Source organism: Gorilla gorilla, chromosome 8 (genome assembly GCF_029281585.2).
Source record: "Gorilla gorilla gorilla isolate KB3781 chromosome 8, NHGRI_mGorGor1-v2.1_pri, whole genome shotgun sequence".
Classification (NCBI taxonomy): Eukaryota; Metazoa; Chordata; class Mammalia; order Primates; family Hominidae; genus Gorilla; species Gorilla gorilla.
The window spans coordinates 125,974,594-125,996,475 of NC_073232.2; the positions used below are offsets into that span (position 1 = coordinate 125,974,594).

The following is a 21,882-nucleotide window of genomic DNA, read 5'->3' on the forward strand; positions in this document are numbered from 1 at the left end:
GTCTCAGCCCAAAATCTCCTTAAGCTAATAGGCAATGTCAGCAAAGTCTCAGGATACAAAACCAATGTGCAAAAATCACAAGCATTCTTATACACCAATAACAGACAAACACAGAGCCAAATCATGAGTGAACTCCCATTCACAATTGCTTCAAAGAGAATAAAATACTTAGGAATCCAACTTACAAGGGACGTGAAGGACCTCTTCAAGGAGAACTGCCAACCACTGCTCAATCAAATAAAAGAGGATACAAACAAATGGAAGAACATTCCATGCTCATGGGTAGGAAGAATCAATATTGTGAAAATGGCCATACTGCCCAAGGTAATTTATAGATTCAATGCCATCCCCAGCAAGCTACCAATGACTTTCTTCACAGAATTGGAAAAAACTACTTTAAAGTTCATATGGAACCAAAAAAGACCCCGCATTGCCAAGTCAATCCTAAGCCAAAAGAACAAAGCTGAAGGCATCACGCTACCTGACTTCAAACTATACTACAAGGCTACAGTAACCAAAACAGCATGGTACTGGTACCAAAACAGAGATATAGACCAATGGAACAGAACAGAGACCTCAGAAATAATGCCGCATATCTACAACCATCTGATCTTTGACAAACCTGACAAAAACAAGAAATGGGGAAATGATTCCCTATTTAATAAATGGTGCTGGGAAAACTGGCTAGCCATATGTAGAAAGCTGAAACTGGATCCCTTCCTTACACCTTATACAAAAATTAATTCAAGGTGGATTAAAGACTTAAATGTTAAACCTAAAACCATAAAAACCATAGAAGAAAACCCAGGCAATACCATTCAGGACATAGACATGGGCAAGGACTTCGTGTCTAAAACACCAAAAGAAATGGCAACAAAAGCCAAAATTGACAAATGGGATCTAATTAAACTAAAGAACTTCTGCACAGCAAAAGAAACTACCATCAGAGTTAACAGGCAACCTACAGAATGGGAGAAAATGTTTGCAATCTACTCATCTGACAAAGGGCTAATATCCAGAATCTACAAAGAACTCAAACAAATTTACAAGAAAAAAACAACCCCATCAAAAAGTGGCTGAAGGATATGAACAGACACCTCTCAAAAGAAGACATTTATGCAGCCAAAAGACACATGAAAAAATGCTCATCATCACTGGCCATCAGAGAAATGCAAATCAAAACCACAATGAGATACCATCTCACACCAGTTAGAATGGCAATCATTAAAAAGTCAGGAAACAACAGGTGCTGGAGAGGATGTGGAGAAATAGGAACACTTTTACACTGTTGGTGGGACTGTAAACTAGTTCAACCATTGTGGAAGTCAGTGTGGCGATTCCTCAGAGATCTAGAACTAGAAATACCATTTGACCCAGCCATCCCATTACTGGGTATATACCCAAAGGATTATAAATCATTCTGCTATAAAGACACATGCACACGTATGTTTATTGCGGCACTATTCACAATAGCAAAGACTTGGAACCAAGCCAAATGTCCAACAATGATAGACTGGATTAAGAAAATGTGGCACATATACACCATGGAATACTATGCAGCCATAAAAAATGATGAGTTCATGTCCTTTGTAGTGACATGGATGAAGCTGGAAACCATCATTTTCAGCAAACTATCGCAAGGACAAAAAACCAAACACCGCATGTTCTCACTCATAGGTGGGAATTGAACAATGAGAACACATGGACACAGGAAGGGGAACATCACACACCTGGGCCTGTTGTGGGGTGGGGGGAGGGGGGAGGGATAGCATTAGGAGATATACCTAATGTTAAATAACGAGTTAATGGGTGCAGCACACCAACATGGCACATGTATACATTTGTAACTAACCTGCACTTTGTGCTCATGTACCCTAAAACTTAAAGTATAATAAAAATTAAAATAAAATAAAGGCAATTTGATTCTACTTCTGCCACTAGCAAATCTTTGACGGGGGCAACTTCGCTGAGCCTCAGATTCTTTATAAAATGAACAGAGATTAGTTGTAAAAGCCTCTTTTAGCTCTAACACTGATTCACTATATTTCAGGAATAACCTGCAAGATCCTAGATTTACAAGTTAGATAAATCAAAGAGTAACTTAATTGCTTTACTAATAGTATTCTTTGTTTCTCAGATGACTCACAATCGAATTTCTTTTATTTTCTTTTATTTTATTTTTTGAGACAGAGTCTCGCTCTGTTGCCCAGGCTGGAGTGCAGTGGCGCTATCTCGGCTCACTGCAAGCTCCGCCTCCTGGGTTCCCGCCATTCTCCTGCCTCAGCCTCCCGAGTAGCTGGGACTACAGGCGCCCGCCACCACGACTGGCTAATTTTTTGTATTTTCAGTAGGGACAGGGTTTCACCGTATTAGCCAGGATGGTCTTGATTTTCTGACCTCGTGATATGCCCGCCTCGACCTCCCAAAGTGCTGAGATTACAGACGTAAGCCACCGCGCCTGGCCTCGAATTTCTTTACAAAGCAAATTATCTTAGCGTCTAAATGGCTTACTTTACCTCCAACATTTCGGGAACATGCGTATTAAAAAAAGACTAGGGCAGCCACATTAGAAATTGTGTCACTGCTGGTTAAAAATATTCAGGGATTCAGGATTTTCCCGTAAATTAATCAATTATAATTATTCCCTTACACTTGCCAGGTGTCAGTCTTTTTTTTTCCAAACCAAGGAAGCATCCTCACCTGGAGAGATTTGAGAGACAAATACTGAAGTCTCAGGCCCACGGGAAAGCAAGCAAACAAAAAGAGAAGATGGCGTTCTTGCCTGGTATCAGACCACTAAGCATGTACTCCATTCACGCAAGGATTTGGTGGTTCCTAAAAGTAAATACTGTGTCTCTGATATGAATAAAACGACAACTTCTTCTCAGATATTTTACACCTCAGTGTGATTGAGTTTAGTTGCTTCCCTGAGCCAGGGTGAAGAAAGACGTGTGGGTGTGTGTGTGTTGTGGGGTCAGCGTGAACTAGGTGCGTGTGTGTGGTGGGTTTCATGAACTAGAATCTGTGTGTTTGTATGTGGGTGTGTTGTGGGGTCGGGGTGAACTTGAATCCGTGTGTGTGTGTGTTGTGGGGTCAGGGTAAACTGGAATGCGTGTGTGTGTGTGTTGTGGGGTCAGGGTGAACTGGAATGCGTGTGTGTGTATGTCTTTTGTGGGGTCAGGGTGAACGGGAATCCGTGTGTGTGTGTGTTTGGTCAGGGTGAACAGGATAACTGGAATCCGTGTGTGTGTGTGTTTTGTGGGGTCAGGGTGAACTGGAATCCGTGTGTCCGTGTGTGTGTGTGTGTGTGCGTATGCTGTGGGGTTGGGGTGATCTAGAATCCGTGGAAGTGCTCAGTCTCTCCCGTGTTTGACTGACTCCTGGCCGCATACCCAGTCCCTGACACACGGGGGCGCACAACAAACATTTCCCGAAAGATCCAGGAGCAGCACCTCCACCAGCAAGCTGGGCTGTTGGGTGGGTACTCCCTTCAAAGCTGAGGGAGCGTCCTACACCCACGTGCGCAGGAGGGCGCCCCCGCAAAGCAACGTCTAGGAGACCACAGTGGATGCCACAGCGGGCCCGAAGCGGATCAGCCTTGTGGGGTACGCATGCACATGCAGGCGTGGAGTCACCCGGGGGGACGCCAGCAGTTCCAGCTGGGATCCAGGTTTCGCTAGGGGAGAGCCTCTGGCTATGGGAAAGGGGTCTCCGAGTTGATGCGAAGGCCCAGGTCGAGGTGTACACTGGGGGCGGGGAAGTGGAGGTGACCACACGAGCGCCCCATCACTGAGCGCCGCCGCGAAATCTGCGCTCTTTGGGTCACTTGGAGCGCGGCCAGTTTGGCAGATTTGTTTTTTTCCCGGAACAACCCGCGGCGGCTCGGCTGTTCCGGGAAACTGCAAACTTTGTTGTGCGCGTTCTCCCGCGCGCGAGCTCAACTTTGTAGAGCGAGGGGCCAACTTGGCAGAGCGCGCGGCCAGCTTTGCAGAGAGCGCCCTCCAGGGACTATGCGTGCGGGGGCACGGGTCGCTTTCGGCTCTTCCACCCCTGCCGAGCGCACTATCCGGAGCCAGGGGCGGCGCAAGCCCCGCCCGGCCCTACCCAGGGCGGCTCCTCCCTCCGCGGCGCCGAGACTTTTAGTTTCGCTTTCGCTAAAGGGCCTCAGACCCTTGCTGCGGAGCGACGGAGAGAGACTGTGCCAGCCCCAAACGCCCTACAGCCGTGGGAACGGTAACTGCAGCCCCCACCTCGGCCGGCGCCTCTCCAGCCCGCCGGCCGTGCGCGCCTTGCCTCCCTCCTTCCTGCCGGCTTCCTAGATCCCCCCTGCGCCCCCAGCGTGGTCTAGGGGAGCCTGGTTGAGTGGGACTGAGTGGCCCCGACGGCCTGCGCTGAAACTTTGGGAAGAGGGCCCTTTCCGCTCTCTCCATCGCTTGCCTTGCTCAGCTTGTCCTCCCTTCCCTCCTAGCCGGGGGGCTGGGGGACACCTCGTACTATTCGAGATTTAGGAGAGGAGGGTTCGTGATCTGGCACAGCGGCTAACAGCGAGGGCACCTTTGCCTGCGTTCCGGTCCCCACCCCTTGCCTGCCGGTGGTGGGACCTCAACCCTCTCTCTGTTAAATGGGAACCACGGTGATCCCCGCTGACTGTTGGCGGGGATGGACAGAGTTGATTATGGTACGCGTTTCGCGGCAGTGGCTCTGTCAAGTCTGAGTACACTGGAGCTGAGCGTCCTTGCTGCAGGGCTCTTAGAGGGACCTTGAGGAGGTGGAAACCAGGCAGGAGACATTTAGACGTGTGGAGTGTTAGGCTCCGGGTGACAGCTTTGCGGTTTATGGAGCAGTAAAATTACTTGTGGGTGATTGTGGGTGTATCATTTCCAGATCTTTACTCTTGAACTTCTGGGCTCCTGGGCTAGTTGACGTGGCCCTCCCTGTTGTCTCAACTTACAGGCTATTTCCTCCTTTTGGGTCTCGCCGGCCTGACCTTCACCCTTGGTACCGCCATTGCCTAGATTCACAGTCCACCTTCTGCCACCTGTAAACTGTGTGGCTTTGGACAGGTTACTTAACGTCTCTGAAGAAGCTAAAGTTTCTTGCGATACTAAAGTAAAGGCCCTGGTCTAGCAGTGCCATGAGCCTTGGGTGACACAGCGGAGCGCTTGAGTGCCCAGCAGAGCCTCCCTTTCCCCCTCCCAGCTGCTAGAGGCAAGAGGGCGAGCTTTTCAGGTCTTCTCTGTGTGCCCTTTAGGAAGATTTTTATTTGGGCAAGAAGTGAGTCACAAATTGTACGATGTCACTTTTCAGGGGAAGCAGCTGCAGTCCATTTCCCCCTTCATGAAAGTAAAAAGTTCAGACAATAGCTGGGCAGTGACTTCTTACCCACCTGTGTACCAGTTGCCCCAACATGTGGGCTCCTGTTCACCGTGTTTGGAAATAATCACTACAGGAATTTTTTTTCAGTCTCTACAAAATCTTTTTAAAATATGGATGTGGTTTTTAAATATCGGCAAAGGTTGACAGTTGCATATTATCTTAGTCTCGTGGGCAGTGGTGATAATGGGAATATTTCTTGACTATTTAGATTGTGCCACCTAGCATTTTACATGCATTGTTTCATTCATCCAACCACCTGTGACATAGGTACTGTTGTTTTCCCATTTTACAGATGAGGAAACTGAGGCTTAGAGAGGTTGAGCACTTTTTCTGAGGTCCCATAGCTAATATGTGGAAGAACTGATTCAGCCCCAGATCTCAGGGTTCTCAATCACCCTCTTGGGTCTCCTTGGTTCTGCTCTTTGGACAGCAGTTTATTGAAGGGGCTGAAGGATTTGAAAATACATTTAAGTTAGGTTTATAAAGAAAAATGGATTTGGTGCCTGCCATGTACCTGACATTTTTCTATGATAAAAAAAATGATTAAGATGAGGTCTCAGTCTGCAAACAGTGACAATCTTGGTGGCTAATAGTAAGAATAAGAGTTACAGTGACTAACCAAGACTTATTATGTGCCTATCATTGTTAGTGCTTTGTCTCATGTATTAATTTATTTAAAGAGAAGTTAGACATATTTAACAGTGAGATAAGCAATCTCCCTCAAATGACTGCTCTTTGCAGCCTGGACCTTAAAAAGGGGACAGATATGAGAAAATAATGCCATGTGTACCCTCTCCGGACAGCTTGGCAGAACTGAGATAGGTCTGGATTTTCTTGGTGCACTGTGATGATGAAAGGAGGAAATAAGAGGTCAAAACCAAGTCTTGGTTTGACTGAAATGACGTGTCTGAGATCAGGCATCCCCACTTGGTTACCACTCTGGGCTATGATTGCTCTTTGGAGGTTCCAAAAATCAAGCCCAGTGTCATAGGAATAAGAAAGTAACTAATTGTTTAGCTTTACAGATTTGAAAGAGCCAAGTCCCACCACTGCTGACTTGGATTGTTAGAAGAGACACTTTCTGTCACTGCAGACAGTGTTCAGCATCAACCCAGAAGGATGCAGTAGGTTTCAGACAGAAGACCTAATGGCCTACTGTTTGGAGGGAAAGTTCTAGAAAGCATCCCATCATTGAGCCACAGAAATCAGCCTGAATTTTACATCTCAGTAGCTAAGTCCAAAGCCCTCTCTTAGTGTCTGAGAAGGATGAGTTTAAGCTATACCCATCCTTTGGTGGAACATTTCAAATGTTTAATGAGTGCACAGTTCTCTCTGCCTGCATCACACCCACCTACCCTCTCTGCTTCCCCCTTTTCAGTTCTCAGGTCAGACATTTCCTCCCCTGAGAAGTTTCCCTAATTTCTGTGAGGCTCTTGAGTTTCCCTGGTATGGCTACAGATTGTTCACCCTCAAGGCATACACCACAGTTGCATTTCAAACTAGACGCCATCCTTTTTTTCATGTCTGTTTCTCAACATGGCAGGACCAGGTCAATTTGCTCACAAGTATATCCCTAATTCCTAACTTCTAGTGAATATCCATTGAATGAATGAAGAAGAGTCTCCAAAAGTCTCAGCAGTCCCAATAATATCAAAACAAAGGCTTGGGTTTCTTAGGAGCCATTTTGCTTAGGGTCTTCCCCTTTTTCAAAACCACTTTATTAAGGTATAGTTGAAATATAAAAAGCTAGGCATAGTTAATGCATGCATACCTACCAAGTTTGGAGATAAGCATAGATACACCCATGAAATCATCACCACCTCAACAAAGCTACCACCTCCTAAAGTTTCCTCCCACACTGTTTAATGCTATTATTACTATTATTTTTATTACTACTATTTTTTGAAGTGGAGTCTCAATGTGTCACCAGGCTGGAGTGCAGTGGTGCAATCTCGGCTAACTGCAACTTCTGCCTCCCGGGTTCAAGCGATTCCCCTGCCTCAGCCTCCCAAATAGCTGGGACTACAGGCGTGCGCCACCATGCCCAGCTAATTTTTGTATTTTTAGTAGAGACGGGATTTCACCATGTTGGCCAGGATAGTCTCGATCTCTTGACCTTGTGATCCACCTGCCTCAGCCTCCCAAAGTGCTGGGATCACAGGCATGAGCCACCACGCCTGGCCAAAACTAGTATTTTTTGTGTGGTAAGAACATTCACCATAAGATCTACCCTTTTAGCAAATTGTAAGTATACCATATAGTATTGTTAGCTATGGGCACTATGCTATATAGGAGATCTCTAGAATTTATTCATCTTGCACAACTGAAACTGTGTACCCATTGACTATCACTTCCTCATTTCTTCCTCGCTGCCCCCACCCCCAACCTCTGACAACCTCCATTCTATTCTCCACTTGTATGAGTTTGACTCTGTTAGATTCCACATAGATGTGAGATCATACAGTAATTGTCTTTCTGTGTCTGGCTTATCTCACTTAGTGTAATGCTCTCTAGGTCCATCCATCTTGTCACAGATGGCAGGATTTCCTTCTTTTTTTATGGCAGAATAATATTCCATTGTGTGTGTATACCACATATTCTTTATCCATTCATTGATGGACATTTAGATTGTTTCCATAATGTTACAGTGAATGTGGGAGTGCAGGTATCTTTTTGAGATCCTGATTTCAGTTTCTCTGGATATATAGCCAGAAGTGAGATTATTGGATCATATGCGATTTCTAGTTTTAATTTTTTGAGAAACCTCTAGACAGTTTTCCATAATGGCTGTACCAATTTATATTCCCACCAACAGTATAGAAGAGTTCCCTTGTTTTCACATCCTTGCTAACACTTACCTTTATACACACACGTATACATACACATACACATTATATATGCATATGTGTATGTGTATACACACACACACACATATATAAAATAGCTATCCTAACAGTTGCGAGATGATATCTTATTGTGGTTTTGCTTTGCATTTCCCTGATGATTAGGAACATTGAGCACCTTTTCATATACCTGTTGCCCATTTGTATGTCTTTAGAGAAATGTCTATTTGGGTTCTTTGCCCATTTTTTAAATTAGATTATTATTATTATTATTATTATTATTTTGCTATTCTGTTGTGTGAGTTCCTTGTGTATTTTGGATATTAAGCCCTTTTCAGATATATGGTTTGTAAATATTTTCTCCCATTCCATAGGTTGCTTTTTCATTTTTTGTATTGTTTCCTTGCTATGCAGAGCTTTTTAGTTTGGTGTAATCCCACTTGTTTATTTTTGCCTTTGTTGCCTGTGCATTAGCATCATATGCAAAAACTCATTGTCAAGACCAATGTCAAAGAGCTTTCTCCCTATGTTTTCTTCTAGCAGTTTTAAGGTCTCACGTCTTATGTTGAAGTCTTTAATCCATTTTGAGTTGATTTTTTTGTATGGTGTGAAATAAGAGTCTAGTTTTATTCTTTTGCATGTGGATCCAATTTTCCCAACACCATTTATTGAAGAGACTATCCTTTCCATATTGAATATTTTTGGCACCCTTGTCAAAAATTAGTTGACTGTAATGTGTGGGTTTATTTCCAGACTCTCTATTCTGTTCCGTTGCTCCATGTGTCTGCTTTATGCCAGTATCATACGGTTTTGATTACTATAGCTTTGTAATATAATTTGAAGTGAGGAAATGTGATGCCTCTAGCTTTGTTCTTGCTCAAGTTTGCTTTGGCTATTTAGGGTCTTTCGTAGCTACATATGAATTTTATAATTTTTTTATATGTCTGTGAAAATGCCATTGGAATTTAGATAGGGATTGCACTGAATCTGTTCAGTGATCAATTTGAGCAGCATGAACATTTTAACATATTAATTCTTCCAATCTATGAACATGGAATATCTTTCCATTTATTTATGTCTAATTTCTTTCATCAGTGTTTTCTAGTTTTGTTGTTCTGGTTCAAAGAAGAGCAGTGTGTTGCTTAATTTCCACATATTTGTGAATTCTCTAATTTCTCTCCTGTTACCGATTTCTACTTTCATACCATTTGTGGTCAGAAAAGATACATGATATGACTTTAATCCTCCTAAATTAATTAAGACTTGTTTTTTAGCCTAGCATATGATCCATCTTGGAGAATGTTGTGTACACTTGAGAAGAATGTGTATTTTGCTGCTGTTGGATGAAATGTTGTATATATGTCTGTTAGGTCCATTTGGACTAGTGTTGTTCAAATCCACTGTTTCCTAATTGATTTTCCATTTGGATGAAATATCCATAGTTGCAAGTGAGGTTTTGAAGTCCCTTACTATTATCTATTGCTATTTCTTTCTGTAGTTCTATTAATACTTGTTTTATATATTTAGGTGTGCTAATGTTGATGCATATATATTTACAGTTGTTATATCTTTGGTAAATTGATATCTATAGTTATAATATAATGACCTTCTTTATCTTGAAAGTTTTTTACTTATAGTCTATTTTGTCTGATATAAGTATAGCCCCCCCTGCTCTCTTTTGGTTACCATTCATATGGATTATCTTTTTCTATCCCTTCACTTTTAGCTTATGTGTGTCCTTAAATCTAAAGTGAGTCTCTTGTAAATATCATGTAGTTGGATCTTATTTTTTTACTCTATTTAGTCACTGTATGTATTTTTATTGGATAACTTAATCCATTTACATTTAAAGAAATTATTGATAGGTAAAGGGCTCACTGTTGCCATTTTGTGATTGTTTTCTGACTGTTTTATAGTTCATCTGTTTTTCTCTTCCTCTCTTGCTTCCCTCCCATGTGATTTGATCATTTTTTGTAGTGATATGCTTTGTTTCTTTTCTGTATATATTTTGCATATCTACTACAGGTTTTTGCTTTGTTATTACCATGAGGCTTACACAAAACATCTTATAACGTTCTATTCTAAGTTGATAACAACTTAGTCCATTTGGGATGCTATTACAAAATACCCTAAACTGGGTAGCTTATAAACAACAGAAATATATTTCTTGTAGTTCTGGAGGCTGGCATGTTGAAGATCAAAGTGCTAACAGCATCAGTGTATAGCGAAATTTCATTTCCTTGTTCATTTATTATATCTTATCACATGGTAGATAGGGCAGGGCAGCTCCCTTTATATAAAAGTACTAATCCCATTTATGGAGCTTTACCCTTTTGACCTAATCATACCCCAAATGCCCCACCTCCTAATACTATGACATTGGTGAATAGATTTCAATGTGTAAATTTTGGGGGGTACGTAAACATTCAGACCATAGCAACAACTTAACTTCACGCACATTCAAAAATTCTACAGTTTTATTCTCTCCTTCCATGTTTTATGTTATTGATGTCACAGTTTACATTTCTTTATATTGTATATCTATTAACAACTATATAGCTATGGTTATTGAAGCTAGAGTTGTTTTTAATACTTTAGTCTTTTAACTTTAGTAGAGTTCAAAGTGATTTATGCACAACTAATACAGATGCTCCTCAACCTATGATGGGTTTACATCCCTATAAACCCAATGTAAGTTGAAAATATCATAAGCTAAAAATGCCTTTAATGCAACTAATCTATTGAATTTCAGAGCTTAGCCTAGCCTGTCTTAAACATGCTTATATCACATTAGCCTACAGCTGGGCATGAGAATCTAATACAAAGCTTATTTCATAATAAAGTGTTGAATATCTCATATAATTTATCAATACTGTACTAAAAGTTAAAACAGGATGGGTGTATGGTTACTTGAAGTATGGTTTCTACATGATGTGTTTTGCTTTTGCAGCATTGGAAAGACAAAAGATCTTAAGTAAAACCATTGTAAGTCAAAGACCACCTGTAAATTATTCGCATATTCTGGATTTGACTATACACTTACTTTTACCAGTGAGTTTAAAGAATGTCCTTTCATTTCAACCTGAAGTATTCCTTTTAGCATTTCTTGTAAGGCAGGTCTAGTAGTGATGAACACTCTCATTTTCATGTGTCTCAGAAAAGTATTTCTCTTTTCTTCTGAAGGACAGCTTTGCTGGATATAATATTTGTGGTTGGCAGTTTCTTTCTTTTAGCACTTTGATTATATTATCCCACTCTTTCCAGGCCTGCAAGGTTTCTGGTGAGAAATCCACCAGATGGTCTTATGGACATTTCTTTGTATGTAATGAGTTGCTTTTCCGTGTGTGTGTGTGCATGTGTGTGTATGTATGTACATGTATATATGTACGTACATATATATGTACATACACACACGTATATATCAATAGCTTTTGGAGTACAAGTAGATTTTGGTTACATGGATTAATTGTGTAGTGGTGAAGTCTGAGATTTTAGTGCACCTGTAACCCAAGTAGTGTACATTGCACCCAATATGTAGTTTTTAAAAATCCCACATCCTCCTCCCACTCTCCCCTCTTCTGAGTCTCCAGTATCCATTATACCAATCTGAATGCCTTTGCATGCTCATAGCTTAGCTTCCACTTACAAGTGAAAACATAGATATTTGGTTTTCCATTCCTGACTTACTTCACTTAGAATAATGGCCTCCAGCTCCATCCAAGTTACTACAAAGACGTTATTGCAGTGTCTCCATCTTCATTTCTTTCTTTCTTTCTTTTTTTTTGAGACAGAGTCCTGCTCTGTCACCCAGGCTGGAGTGCAGTGGCGCGATCTTGGCTCACTGCAACCTCCACCTCCCGGGTTCAAGCGATTCTCCTGCCTCAGCCTCCTGAGCTGGGACTACAGCCGTGTGCTACCATGCCTAGCTAATTTTTGTATTTTTAGTAGAGACAGGGTTTCACCATGTTGGCCAGGATGGTCTCAATCTCTTGACCTATGATCCACCCGCCTCGGCCTCCCAAAGTGCTGGGATTACGGGTGTGAGCCACTGTGCCTGGCCCTCCATCTTCATTTCTGATTTAGCTTATTTGAATGTTCTCTCTTCTTTTATTGGTAAATCTAGCTAATGGTCCCCTGAGTTTGTTTATCTTTTCAAGGAAGCAACTTTTTGTTTCATTGATCTTTTGCATTTTTTGTTTCAATTTCATTTATTCTGCCTTGATCTTTGTTATTTTCTTCTGCTAGCTTTGGGTTTGGTTTGTTCTTGCTTCTCTAGTTCCAGGAGGTGTGACTTTAGGTTGTCAATTTGTCATCTTTCAGACTTTTTGATGTAGATATTTAGCACCACAAACTTTCCTCTTAGCACTGCTTCTGTTGTATCCCAGAGGTTTTGATAATGTGTGTCACTGTTATCATTCGTTTTGAAGAATTTTCAAATTTCCATCTTGATTTCATTGTTAACCCAAAAATCAGTCAGGAGCAGACTGTTTAATTTCCTTGTTTTTATATAGTTTTGAGGGTTTCTTTTGGAGTCGATTTCTAGTTTGATTCTGGTGTGGTCTGAGAAGATACTTGATATGATTTTCATTTTTAAAAATTAATTGAGACTTATTTTGTGGCCTATCACATGGTCTGTCTTAGAGAATGTTCCATATGCTAATGAGAAGAATGTATATTCTGCAGTTCTTGGGTAGAATGTTCTATAAATATCCGTTAGGTCCATTTGTTCTGGAGTGTAGTTCAAATTCAGTGTTTCTGTGTTGACTTTCTGCCTCAGTGATCTGTCTAGTGCTGTCAGTGGAATATTGAAGTTCTCCAATATCATTATGTTGCTGTCTATCTCTTTTCTTAGGTCTAGTGGTAATTGTTTTATGAATCTAGGAGCTTCAGAGTTATGTGCATATATATTTAGGGTTATAATATCTTCCTGTTGGGTCAATCCTTTTATCATACTTTGTCTTTTTGTTTTTAAACTGTTTTTCTTTAAAGTTTGTTTTATCTGACATAAGAACAGCAACTTCTGCTTGCTTTTGGTTTCTATTTGTGTGGAGTATCTTTTTCCACCCCTTTACCTTGATTCTATAAAAATCGTTTGTATTAATTAGCTCAGCTTCTTGAAGACAGCAGACATTTGGTTTGTGATTTTTTTTTTAATCCATTCTGCCAATCTGTATCTTTTAAGTGGAGCATTAGGCCATGTACATTCAACATTAATATTGAGGTGTGACCCAATCATCATGTTGATTGTTACCTGGATACTTTGTTTTTTTCATTGTGTTATTGTTTTATAAGCCCTGTGAGTTTTGTGTTTTTGAGAGGTTCTATTCTGTTGCATATTGACCTTTTATTTCAGCGTTTAGAATTCCTTTTAGCATTTCTTGTCGGGCTGATCTGGTAGTGGCAAATTCCTTCAGCATGTGCTTGTCTGAGAAAGACTATATCCCCTTCATTTATGAAACTTAGTTTTGCTGTATACAACGTTTTTGGCTGAGAGTTATTCTGTTTAAGGAGGCTAAAAATAGGGCCCCGATCCTTTCTGGCTTATAAGGTTTCTGCTGAGAAGTCTACTGTTAGTCTGATAGCTTTTCCTTTGTAGGTTATCTGATACTTCTGTCTTACTGCTCTTAGAATTCTTTCCTTCATGTTGACGTTAGTAATAGCCTGTTGACTGTATGCCTTGGAGATGTCCATTTTGCCATGAATCTCCCCGAAGGGCTTTGACCTTCTTGTATTTGGATGTCTAAATCTCTGGCAAGGCTAGGGAAGTCTTCCTCAATTATTCCCTCAAATAAATTTTCCAAAATTTTTACTTTTTCTTCTCCCTCAGGAACACCAGTGATTCTTAGCTTTGGCCATTTTACATAATCTCATATTTCTTAGAGACTTTGTTCATTTCTTTTAGTTATTTTTTCTTTATTTTTGTCTGACTGGGTTTATTCAAAAGCCTTGTCTTCGAGCTCTGAAATTCTTTATTCTACTTGGTCTAGTCTGTTGTTAAAACTTTCCACTTGTTTTGTAACTCCCTAAATGTGTCTTTCATTTCTAGAAGTACTGATTGTTTTTTTTTTCCTCTAAAGTATCTATCTCTTTAGAAAAATTTTCATTCATATCCTGAATTTTTAAAAAACTTTCTTTATATTGGTTTTCACCTTTTTCTTATATCTCCTTGGGTAACTTAATAATCAACCATTTGGATTCTTTATTTGGTATTTCCAAGATTTCATCTTAGTTTGGATCCATTGATGGAAAGCTAATGTGATCTTTTGGGGGTGTTATAGAAACCTGTTTTGTCATATTGCCAGAATTATTTTTCTGGTTCCTTCTCATTTGGATAGACTGTTTCTTCTAATTATTTTTGAATTTATTTTTGATTCAACCGTTTCTTTTTAATTTCCTTTTTTCCACCTTATGGATGTGACTTCAGTGATTATAGCTTATTGTAAACTAATTTGGCTCTGGGTGCTTTTGGCGGTGAAGACTCTGTATAAGTTCCTTGGTTATAGAGAGTCTTTGTATGATGGTTTTCTCAGATGTAGTAGCAATGTGCTTGGTGTGTGAGCAGGTTGACTGTCTCTTGTGGGGTTGGAATGGCAAAAGTCTCTTGAAGCTCATCCCCAGTGGTGTGCACTTATTTATTTATTCATTTGTTCATTCATTCATTCATTCATTCATTCCTCCAGTATTACTGGGTTGAACAGTTCAGGCTTCAAGTCAGTATGGGAGTTGTCCCTGGGTAAAAACTGGGTGTGCCTAAAACAGGTAGATAAATACAATATCTAATGGAGGGCAGAGGTCCCAGCCTTGACGTAGGCGGCTGGAGAAGCTGTCAGTGAACACTGAGGTCTTTTCAGGGGGAAGGAAGGGGCTACCCCAGCTCCCCTCCCAGGCCAGCAGGAGAAAAAACTGCCTCCGATTCACGCTCCTGACCCAGTGTTCTGGCCATTCAAACCAGGCAGACACCACTTTCCAGCTGCAGAAATACTGATGTTCCAGGTAGAGAGGGATTATAATTACCCCTCATGCAAGCCTGAACCTTGAGGGCACTTGTCCTATGAGGATGCTGTCACCCTGAAGTGTTCTAGAAAGGCTGTCTACAGATGCACCCATGCCACGCTCTTGTGGGAGAAGCCCAAGCTGTAGCTGCAGTGGTGGGTGAGGAGGAAAAGTCTCCTTCTCCAAGACCTGTCACAAGCACCAGGGCTGCTTGACTGTTGTAGTAGAGCCACAGACTTTCCCTTCTGAGTTCAGCATTGCACCTGTGCCTCTGCTGAAAAAAACTTCCCACAAGCAGAAAGCTATGGGACTCAAGCTTTGCCATCTGGATTCTTTTGTCCCATGGGTTACTCCCTTGATGTGGTGCACTCCCCCTTCCCCTAGGAGTAGGAGCCCTGAGGGCCAGACTGTTGTGAATGCTGCTGCTTCTCTGGGTCTAGCCATCCAGTGGGGCTGCCACACTCCAGGAAAGTGCCGGGGAATGTCTGCAGGGGGTCCAGTGATGTGACCTGCCCTCAAATTTCCAGCAGTAGGTACCAGCATCTGTTCTGATGGGGGTGGCAGGGAAGTGACATAGACTCCGTGAGATTCCTTATAAATAGCCTTAGTGTGTTGGCTTTCTCACACACTAGCTATAGTAGGAATGAACTGGTCATGTGGACAGACTCAGGACCTCCTGATTAGCTGGGGGTAATGCAGGCAGTGGTGACAGATGGGGTCATGCATAAGTTTTCTCCTTCCTGGGTGCTATGTTATTCTGCCAGCAGATGCTGTAATGGACTGTGTTGGTTGGCCTCCAGGCAGGAGGTGGCACTTGGAAAAGAACACCAGCTGCGGTGGTAGCAGTGGGATTTGTGCTTCTTATGTTACCCAAGTGAGGTACTCTGGTGTCTCAGACAATGGGCGAGGCCATAGAGCTTCCCAAAGTTTCTGTCCTTTGTGTTAAGCTATGGAGTTAGGGGGTAAAGGGGCAAAGCCAGGTGGGGGCTGGGTCACATAAGTACATGCTGTGGCTCTCCATGTGTGGGCTCAAGCAGAGGCCCCAGTGGGGATAAGAGGGCAGTCCTCTTGCCGCAGGGGTAATATTCCAGGGAGGAGCGCAGCTGCCTGTGCTGCACAGAAAGTCCACACAGGGAGTGGGGAGTAGCAGGTGACAGTAAGCTCTGCCCAGTTCCCATGCACTTGGGAAGTTAGGTCTCACACCCGTAGTGTTCCACTAGTAGCAGCTAGCTAGGTTCCAGGCATTCTGCTCTCAGAACTCAAAACTGCCTCAGGCCATAAGCCTTCCCAGTGGAGACATACCATGGCTTTCAGGCCACGCCCCTTCTGGTCTGCCTGAGAAACAAAGGTACCCAGCTCTCGTGCTCGTGAGTATAACCCACTGCCCACTCACCCCTCGGTTCTGGCCAAGGGGGTTCATCATCACTCGAGATTATATCACAGATGTCAACTGGGAACCACTTTCAACCTATGACACACTACTGAGTTAGCTGGAAGATGTCCACAAGGTCACCTGTGAGGTAGGACCTGGAATGACTTCCCTCTATCCCTGCTGGAGACTGAGAGCACATGCAATGCACATCCCAATGCTATTCCTTCTCATGTATTCCCCAGTGCTCACTAAATCAGCTTCAGTGCTGGGTAGGGTTAAGACCTTTCCCTGTGGCCTGGATTGCCAAGTTCTTCAGTGGGAGTGTATGTCCCAGAGACAGTTTATCCCTCTCACACTCCAGGGACTTAGAATTTTCTGCCTGGTTCACAGTATAGGCTGCAGCCCACCACTTCTTTCAAAGGCTCTGTGGTTTCTTTCAGTTTTCCTATTAAGTTCCTGTGTTGCTTCTTGGAAAAAAGTACACAGCATGAATCTCTACACACTATTTTATCTTCCCAAGTGAGAGAGGCATGCTAACAACGCCTCCAATCTGCCATCTTGGAAAGAAATCAGTTGCTTTTCTTTTGCTGCTTCCAGAATTTTCTCCTTATCTGTTTTGACTCTTACCAGTGATTGTAATGTGTCTCAGTGAAGACCTATTTATGCTCAATCTGTTTGGGGTTCTTTGGGCTTCATGAATCTAGATGTTCATTTCCCTCTCCAGATTTGGGAAGTTTTCTGTCATAATTTCTTTAAATAAACTTTCTACCCTCTTCTCTTTGCTCCTTCTGAGACACCCATACTGCATATATTGGTTCATTTGATGGTGTCCCATAAGTTCCATAGGTTTCTTCACTCTTTTTCATTCCTTTTTCTTTTTGTTCCTCTGACTGATTAATTTCAAATGATCTGTTTTCAAGTTCACTGACTCTTTCTTCTGCTTGATCAAGTCTGCTGTTGAAACTCTCAATTGAATTTTTTATTTCAGATATTGTATTCTTCAGCTCCATAATTTCTGTTTCGTTCATTTATTGGTTTTTATTTCTTTGTTGAACTTCTCATTTTGTTTATTTGTTGTTTTTCTGATTTCATTTAATTGTCTGCTCTCTTGTTCCTCACTGGGCTTTTTTAAGATGATTATTTTGGATTCTTTGTCAGGTAATTCATAGATCTCCATTTCTTTGGGGTCAGCCACTGGAGCTTTATTTTGTTCCTTTGGTGGTGTCATATTTTCTTGATTATTTGTGTTCTTTGAAGCCTCGCATTGTGTATTCACACTTGAAGAAGCAGTCACCTCTTCCCATCTTTATTGACTGGCTTTAGGAGAGAAAGACCTTTGCCAGTGAGCTTAGCTAGAGATTCTGGGGATCTCTCACACTTTTTCTCTAGATATACCTGCTCCACACCTCTTGTTCCCTCTTTGGGATTATATGTGTTCTCTCAGTCCTGCAAAGCCAGCCCTTGTGCTAAAAGCCTCCTGTTTATTCCTTAGGGTAGTACCCTGAAATGTTCAAAGTTATATGTCTTCTCTCAATCCATCAAAGTTGAGCTGGCTGCTAATATCCCTATCTGCTGTTGAGATCCAAGCATTGTCTGTGGTTGTGTACAGACTGTTGTGCACTGAGGTACATATCAGCTGGTTGAAGGGGTACATAGGCCAGTTGTCCTGCAGGGTTTATGGGAGGGTCTTAGGGTAGAATCCATGAGCTGGGTAGCAGAATCTATAGCCGGCTTTTGATAACCATACACTATTTGCACTCCTGCTGCTGCTTCTCCTTGCTCCTAGCTGCCGCAGACGATTCAGCCATGCTGTTCCCCTCAGTGTACTGGGTGGGATGAAACAGAAGTGGGTCTCCTAGACAACATCCTGTTGTGCTGGGAAAGCTGGGTGCTCACTTCACTCTCACTTCCTCCATGGGAGAATTGTGAGCTGGAGGGACCTCTCTTGGAACTGAGCTGTGCCACCTTAGGGGAGGGGTGATGTGGGTAAAGTGAACTGCTCTTATTATACTCTTTGATGCATCCACTCTTAGATTTTTTGCTCCACCAGTGTGCTGAAACCTCTCAGTGGACTCCTGTGGCCTCACAAAAGTATTCTTGTCCATAGGTGTAGTTGCCAAAATCAGTATTTCTATATAAGAATGAAAACTGGAACCTCCTATTCTGCTATCACACTGACATTTCTTCTTCCTTTTAAAATAGTGGTTATATTGTGTTGTCATCATATACCCTAGATTGAGCCTTTAAGATTAACTTTAGCAAAAGGGCCAACTTGGTTAACACCACATATCAAAGTTAGTGTCTTTGTCTGGTGGATTTTTTTAAAACTTTGACTTACTAGTTTTGAAAATATGTGAGTGTGTATTGTGTTAATAACAGTCTATATTGGAAAGTAACTAAGTCTATGTAAAGGGGACAAGAGAAGCTATCAGGTGTTTTCTGCGTGTGTGGCCTTATGCTTATCTCCTCTGTGGGTTATCTCCATTTTTGAGAAACTTTGGGTTCTAATCTGAAAAATCTGCCTCCCAACCAGAAACACATTGGTGATGATGAAGGGAGGCTCATGATGTGTTGAGAAACAAGGTGACCATCTGACTTCCCATGGTCATTGTAGAGACCTGGCAGTAGGACTTTCCCTTCTTAGCTCCCTCCCCTCTTCCCAGTTCACCCTCAGATAAGCTGGAAGGTGACACCATAATGCCATTCGGAGTGCAAGGCCAGTAGGTCGTCACTTTGCCTCCTTGGACACCTGCTTCTGAACTGCATTCCTTCTTCTCCCCACCTCCAAAAGTCATTACTTGTTGTGCTCAGCGGCACAAAATATTCTGTAAAGTAGATGCCTTCTTGTTTTCCAACTTAATGACAGCATCCCTGGGTGAGCCCTAACTGGAATACAGAACTGCACCTGACAACCGCGGCCTGCTCAGTGAAGTTGCTCAGGGATTGTATCAGAGGCATTTGAACCAGAGCAACTCCATATTGAATAGGGGCTGGGTAAAATAAGACTGAGATCTACTGGGCTGCATTCCCAGGAGGTTAAGGCATTCTTAGTCACAGGATGAGGTAGGAGGTTAGCAGAAGATAGAGGTCATAAAGACCTTGTTGATAAAACAGGTTGCAGTAAAGAAGCCAGCCAAAACCCAGCAAAACCAAGATGGTGACAAGAGTGACCTCTGGTCACCCTCACTGCTCATTATACACTAATTATAATCCATTAGCATGCTAAAAGACACTCCCCCCAGCACCATGACAGTTTGCAAATGCTATAGCAGTGTCTGGAAGCTACGCTATATGGTCTAAAAAGGGGAACTTCCTCAGTTCCTGGAATTTCCCACCCCTTCCTTGGAAAACTTGTGAATAGTCCACCCCTTGTTTAGCATATAATCAAGAAATAACTATGAGTATCCCTAGTCCAGCAGCCCAAGCTGCTGCTCTGCCTATGGAGTAGCCATTCTTTTATTCCTTTACTTTATTAATAAACTTGCTTTCACTTTACTCTATGGACTTGCCCTTAATTCTTTCTTGCGCGAGGTCCAAACCCTCTCCTGGGGTCTGGATCAGGACCCTTTTCTAGTAACAGTTGGGACCAGGTAGAAATTGGAGTCTGAAGTTTCTCTTTATTTCTGAAAGTTGATCCCTGATCCCTTCATGGGGAAGAAAACGGGACTTGATTTAGGAGAAGTGATTCTAATACTGGCCAGATGCAGTGGCTCACACCTGTAATCCCAGCACTTTGGGAGGCCAGAGTTTGAGACCAGCCTGGCCAACAGCCTGGCCCTGTCTCTACTAAAAATACAAAAAAAATTTAGCCAGACGTGGTGGTGGGCACCTGTAATCCCAGCTACTTGGGAGGCTGAGGCAGGAGAATCACTTGAACCTGGGAGGCGGAGGTTGCAGTGAGCGGAGATCACACCATTGCACTCCAGCCTGGGCAACAAGAGCAAAACTCCATCTCAAAGACAAAAAAAAAAAAAAGATTCTAATATTGGCTCTGCCTTGGGCCAGCCACATCACCTTTAGCTAATTCTTTCCCCTTAGGGTGTGTGTTTCATCCAGCCTTCCATTCAATTAAATATTTTAGTAAGCACCTTCTGTGTTCCAGCTACCTCTGCCATGATGAACTTATATTGTCTTATAGGAACCAAACAGCAGAGCGCAAATAAACAAGCCACATACGAAGGCTATGCGGGAAATGAAGGCAGAGGGTGGGTGTGGAAAGGGCCAGGTAGTAAATATTTTTGGCTTTGTGGCCATCACTCAACTCTGCTCGTAGAGAGGAAACAGCCATAGGCAATACATAAATGAATGGACATGGCTGTTTTCCAGTACAACTCTATTTACTGAAACAAGTGTTGGGCCATAGTATGCTGATTCCCAGACTAGATCAGAAAGGGCCTTAAAATCCGAGGAGATGGCTTTAGATTTGTACTTATAGTTAATGGGGATCTCTTGAAAATTCTCAAGCTGGAATGTAATTTGATGGAAATCTATTTTGTGTAGAACCGTGTAAAAGCATCTGACATAGAAAGAGAGCCTAATACCCCAGGTTGTTGCTGCTTTTCAACTGCGTATGAGCACTTTGTGACCTGCTAGGAATTTAGGGGGAAATTTTCATTGTTGTAAACCTTGACAGACCTTCCACTGTTTCTTGTATGCAGTGAACATACAACAAAATTGTGGTTACTGGATTAGGAGCTCCCTGAGGGCAAGGACTTTGTTTTCTTTGCTGCCATTTATGTAGTCTCTGGGATGTAAGCATATTCACATATTTGAATGCATTAATGGGGTGGTAACCCTGAAGCTTAAATATGCAAAACTTCTCACCCCTAGGCGTAATGGAAAACTGTATCACCTAATGAGTGTCATTTAAAAATATCACAGTATCAGTGATGCCACTGACCTTGTGGCTTTTTTTCTCTCTTCCCAGATGGCAGACGATCAGGGCTGTGTTGAAGAGCAGGGGGTTGAGGATTCAGCAAATGAAGATTCAGTGGATGCTAAGCCAGACCGGTCCTCGTTTGTACCGTCCCTCTTCAGGTAAGTTTGCTTAATCAGGGACCCTGGACCACGTCAGCCTGCCATGCCTCTGCCATCTCCACCCACCCATGGGGAGGGGGACATTCAGGGAAGGAGGTTCATGCTGAGCATGAGGTTTGCACAGGTTCTTGCTAGCTGTATGCAGCAACACTGGTGTCCTCATGTGCACCCTCTTGTCTGTGGGCCAAGCCCAGGAATGGACAAAAGCAACCACTGGGAGTCTCCTGCTCAGCAGCTGAGTGTCTGGTAGCAGTTCCCAGG

At 42.5% G+C, this 21,882-nt stretch overlaps 1 protein-coding gene across 1 annotated transcript in view; it reads left to right on the plus strand.

The window, feature by feature from the left end:
* The first annotated feature begins 3,975 nt into the window (after positions 1 to 3,975).
* CASP7 (caspase 7) overlaps positions 3,976 to 21,882 on the plus strand; it is a 52,136-nt gene continuing 34,229 nt past the window's right edge. Inside the window, 3 exon segments of the mRNA XM_019035487.4 lie at positions 3,976 to 4,152; positions 4,155 to 4,233; positions 21,512 to 21,621. Of these exon segments, the coding sequence (XP_018891032.2) occupies positions 4,011 to 4,152; positions 4,155 to 4,233; positions 21,512 to 21,621 (331 nt within the window). The 5' untranslated portion in view covers positions 3,976 to 4,010.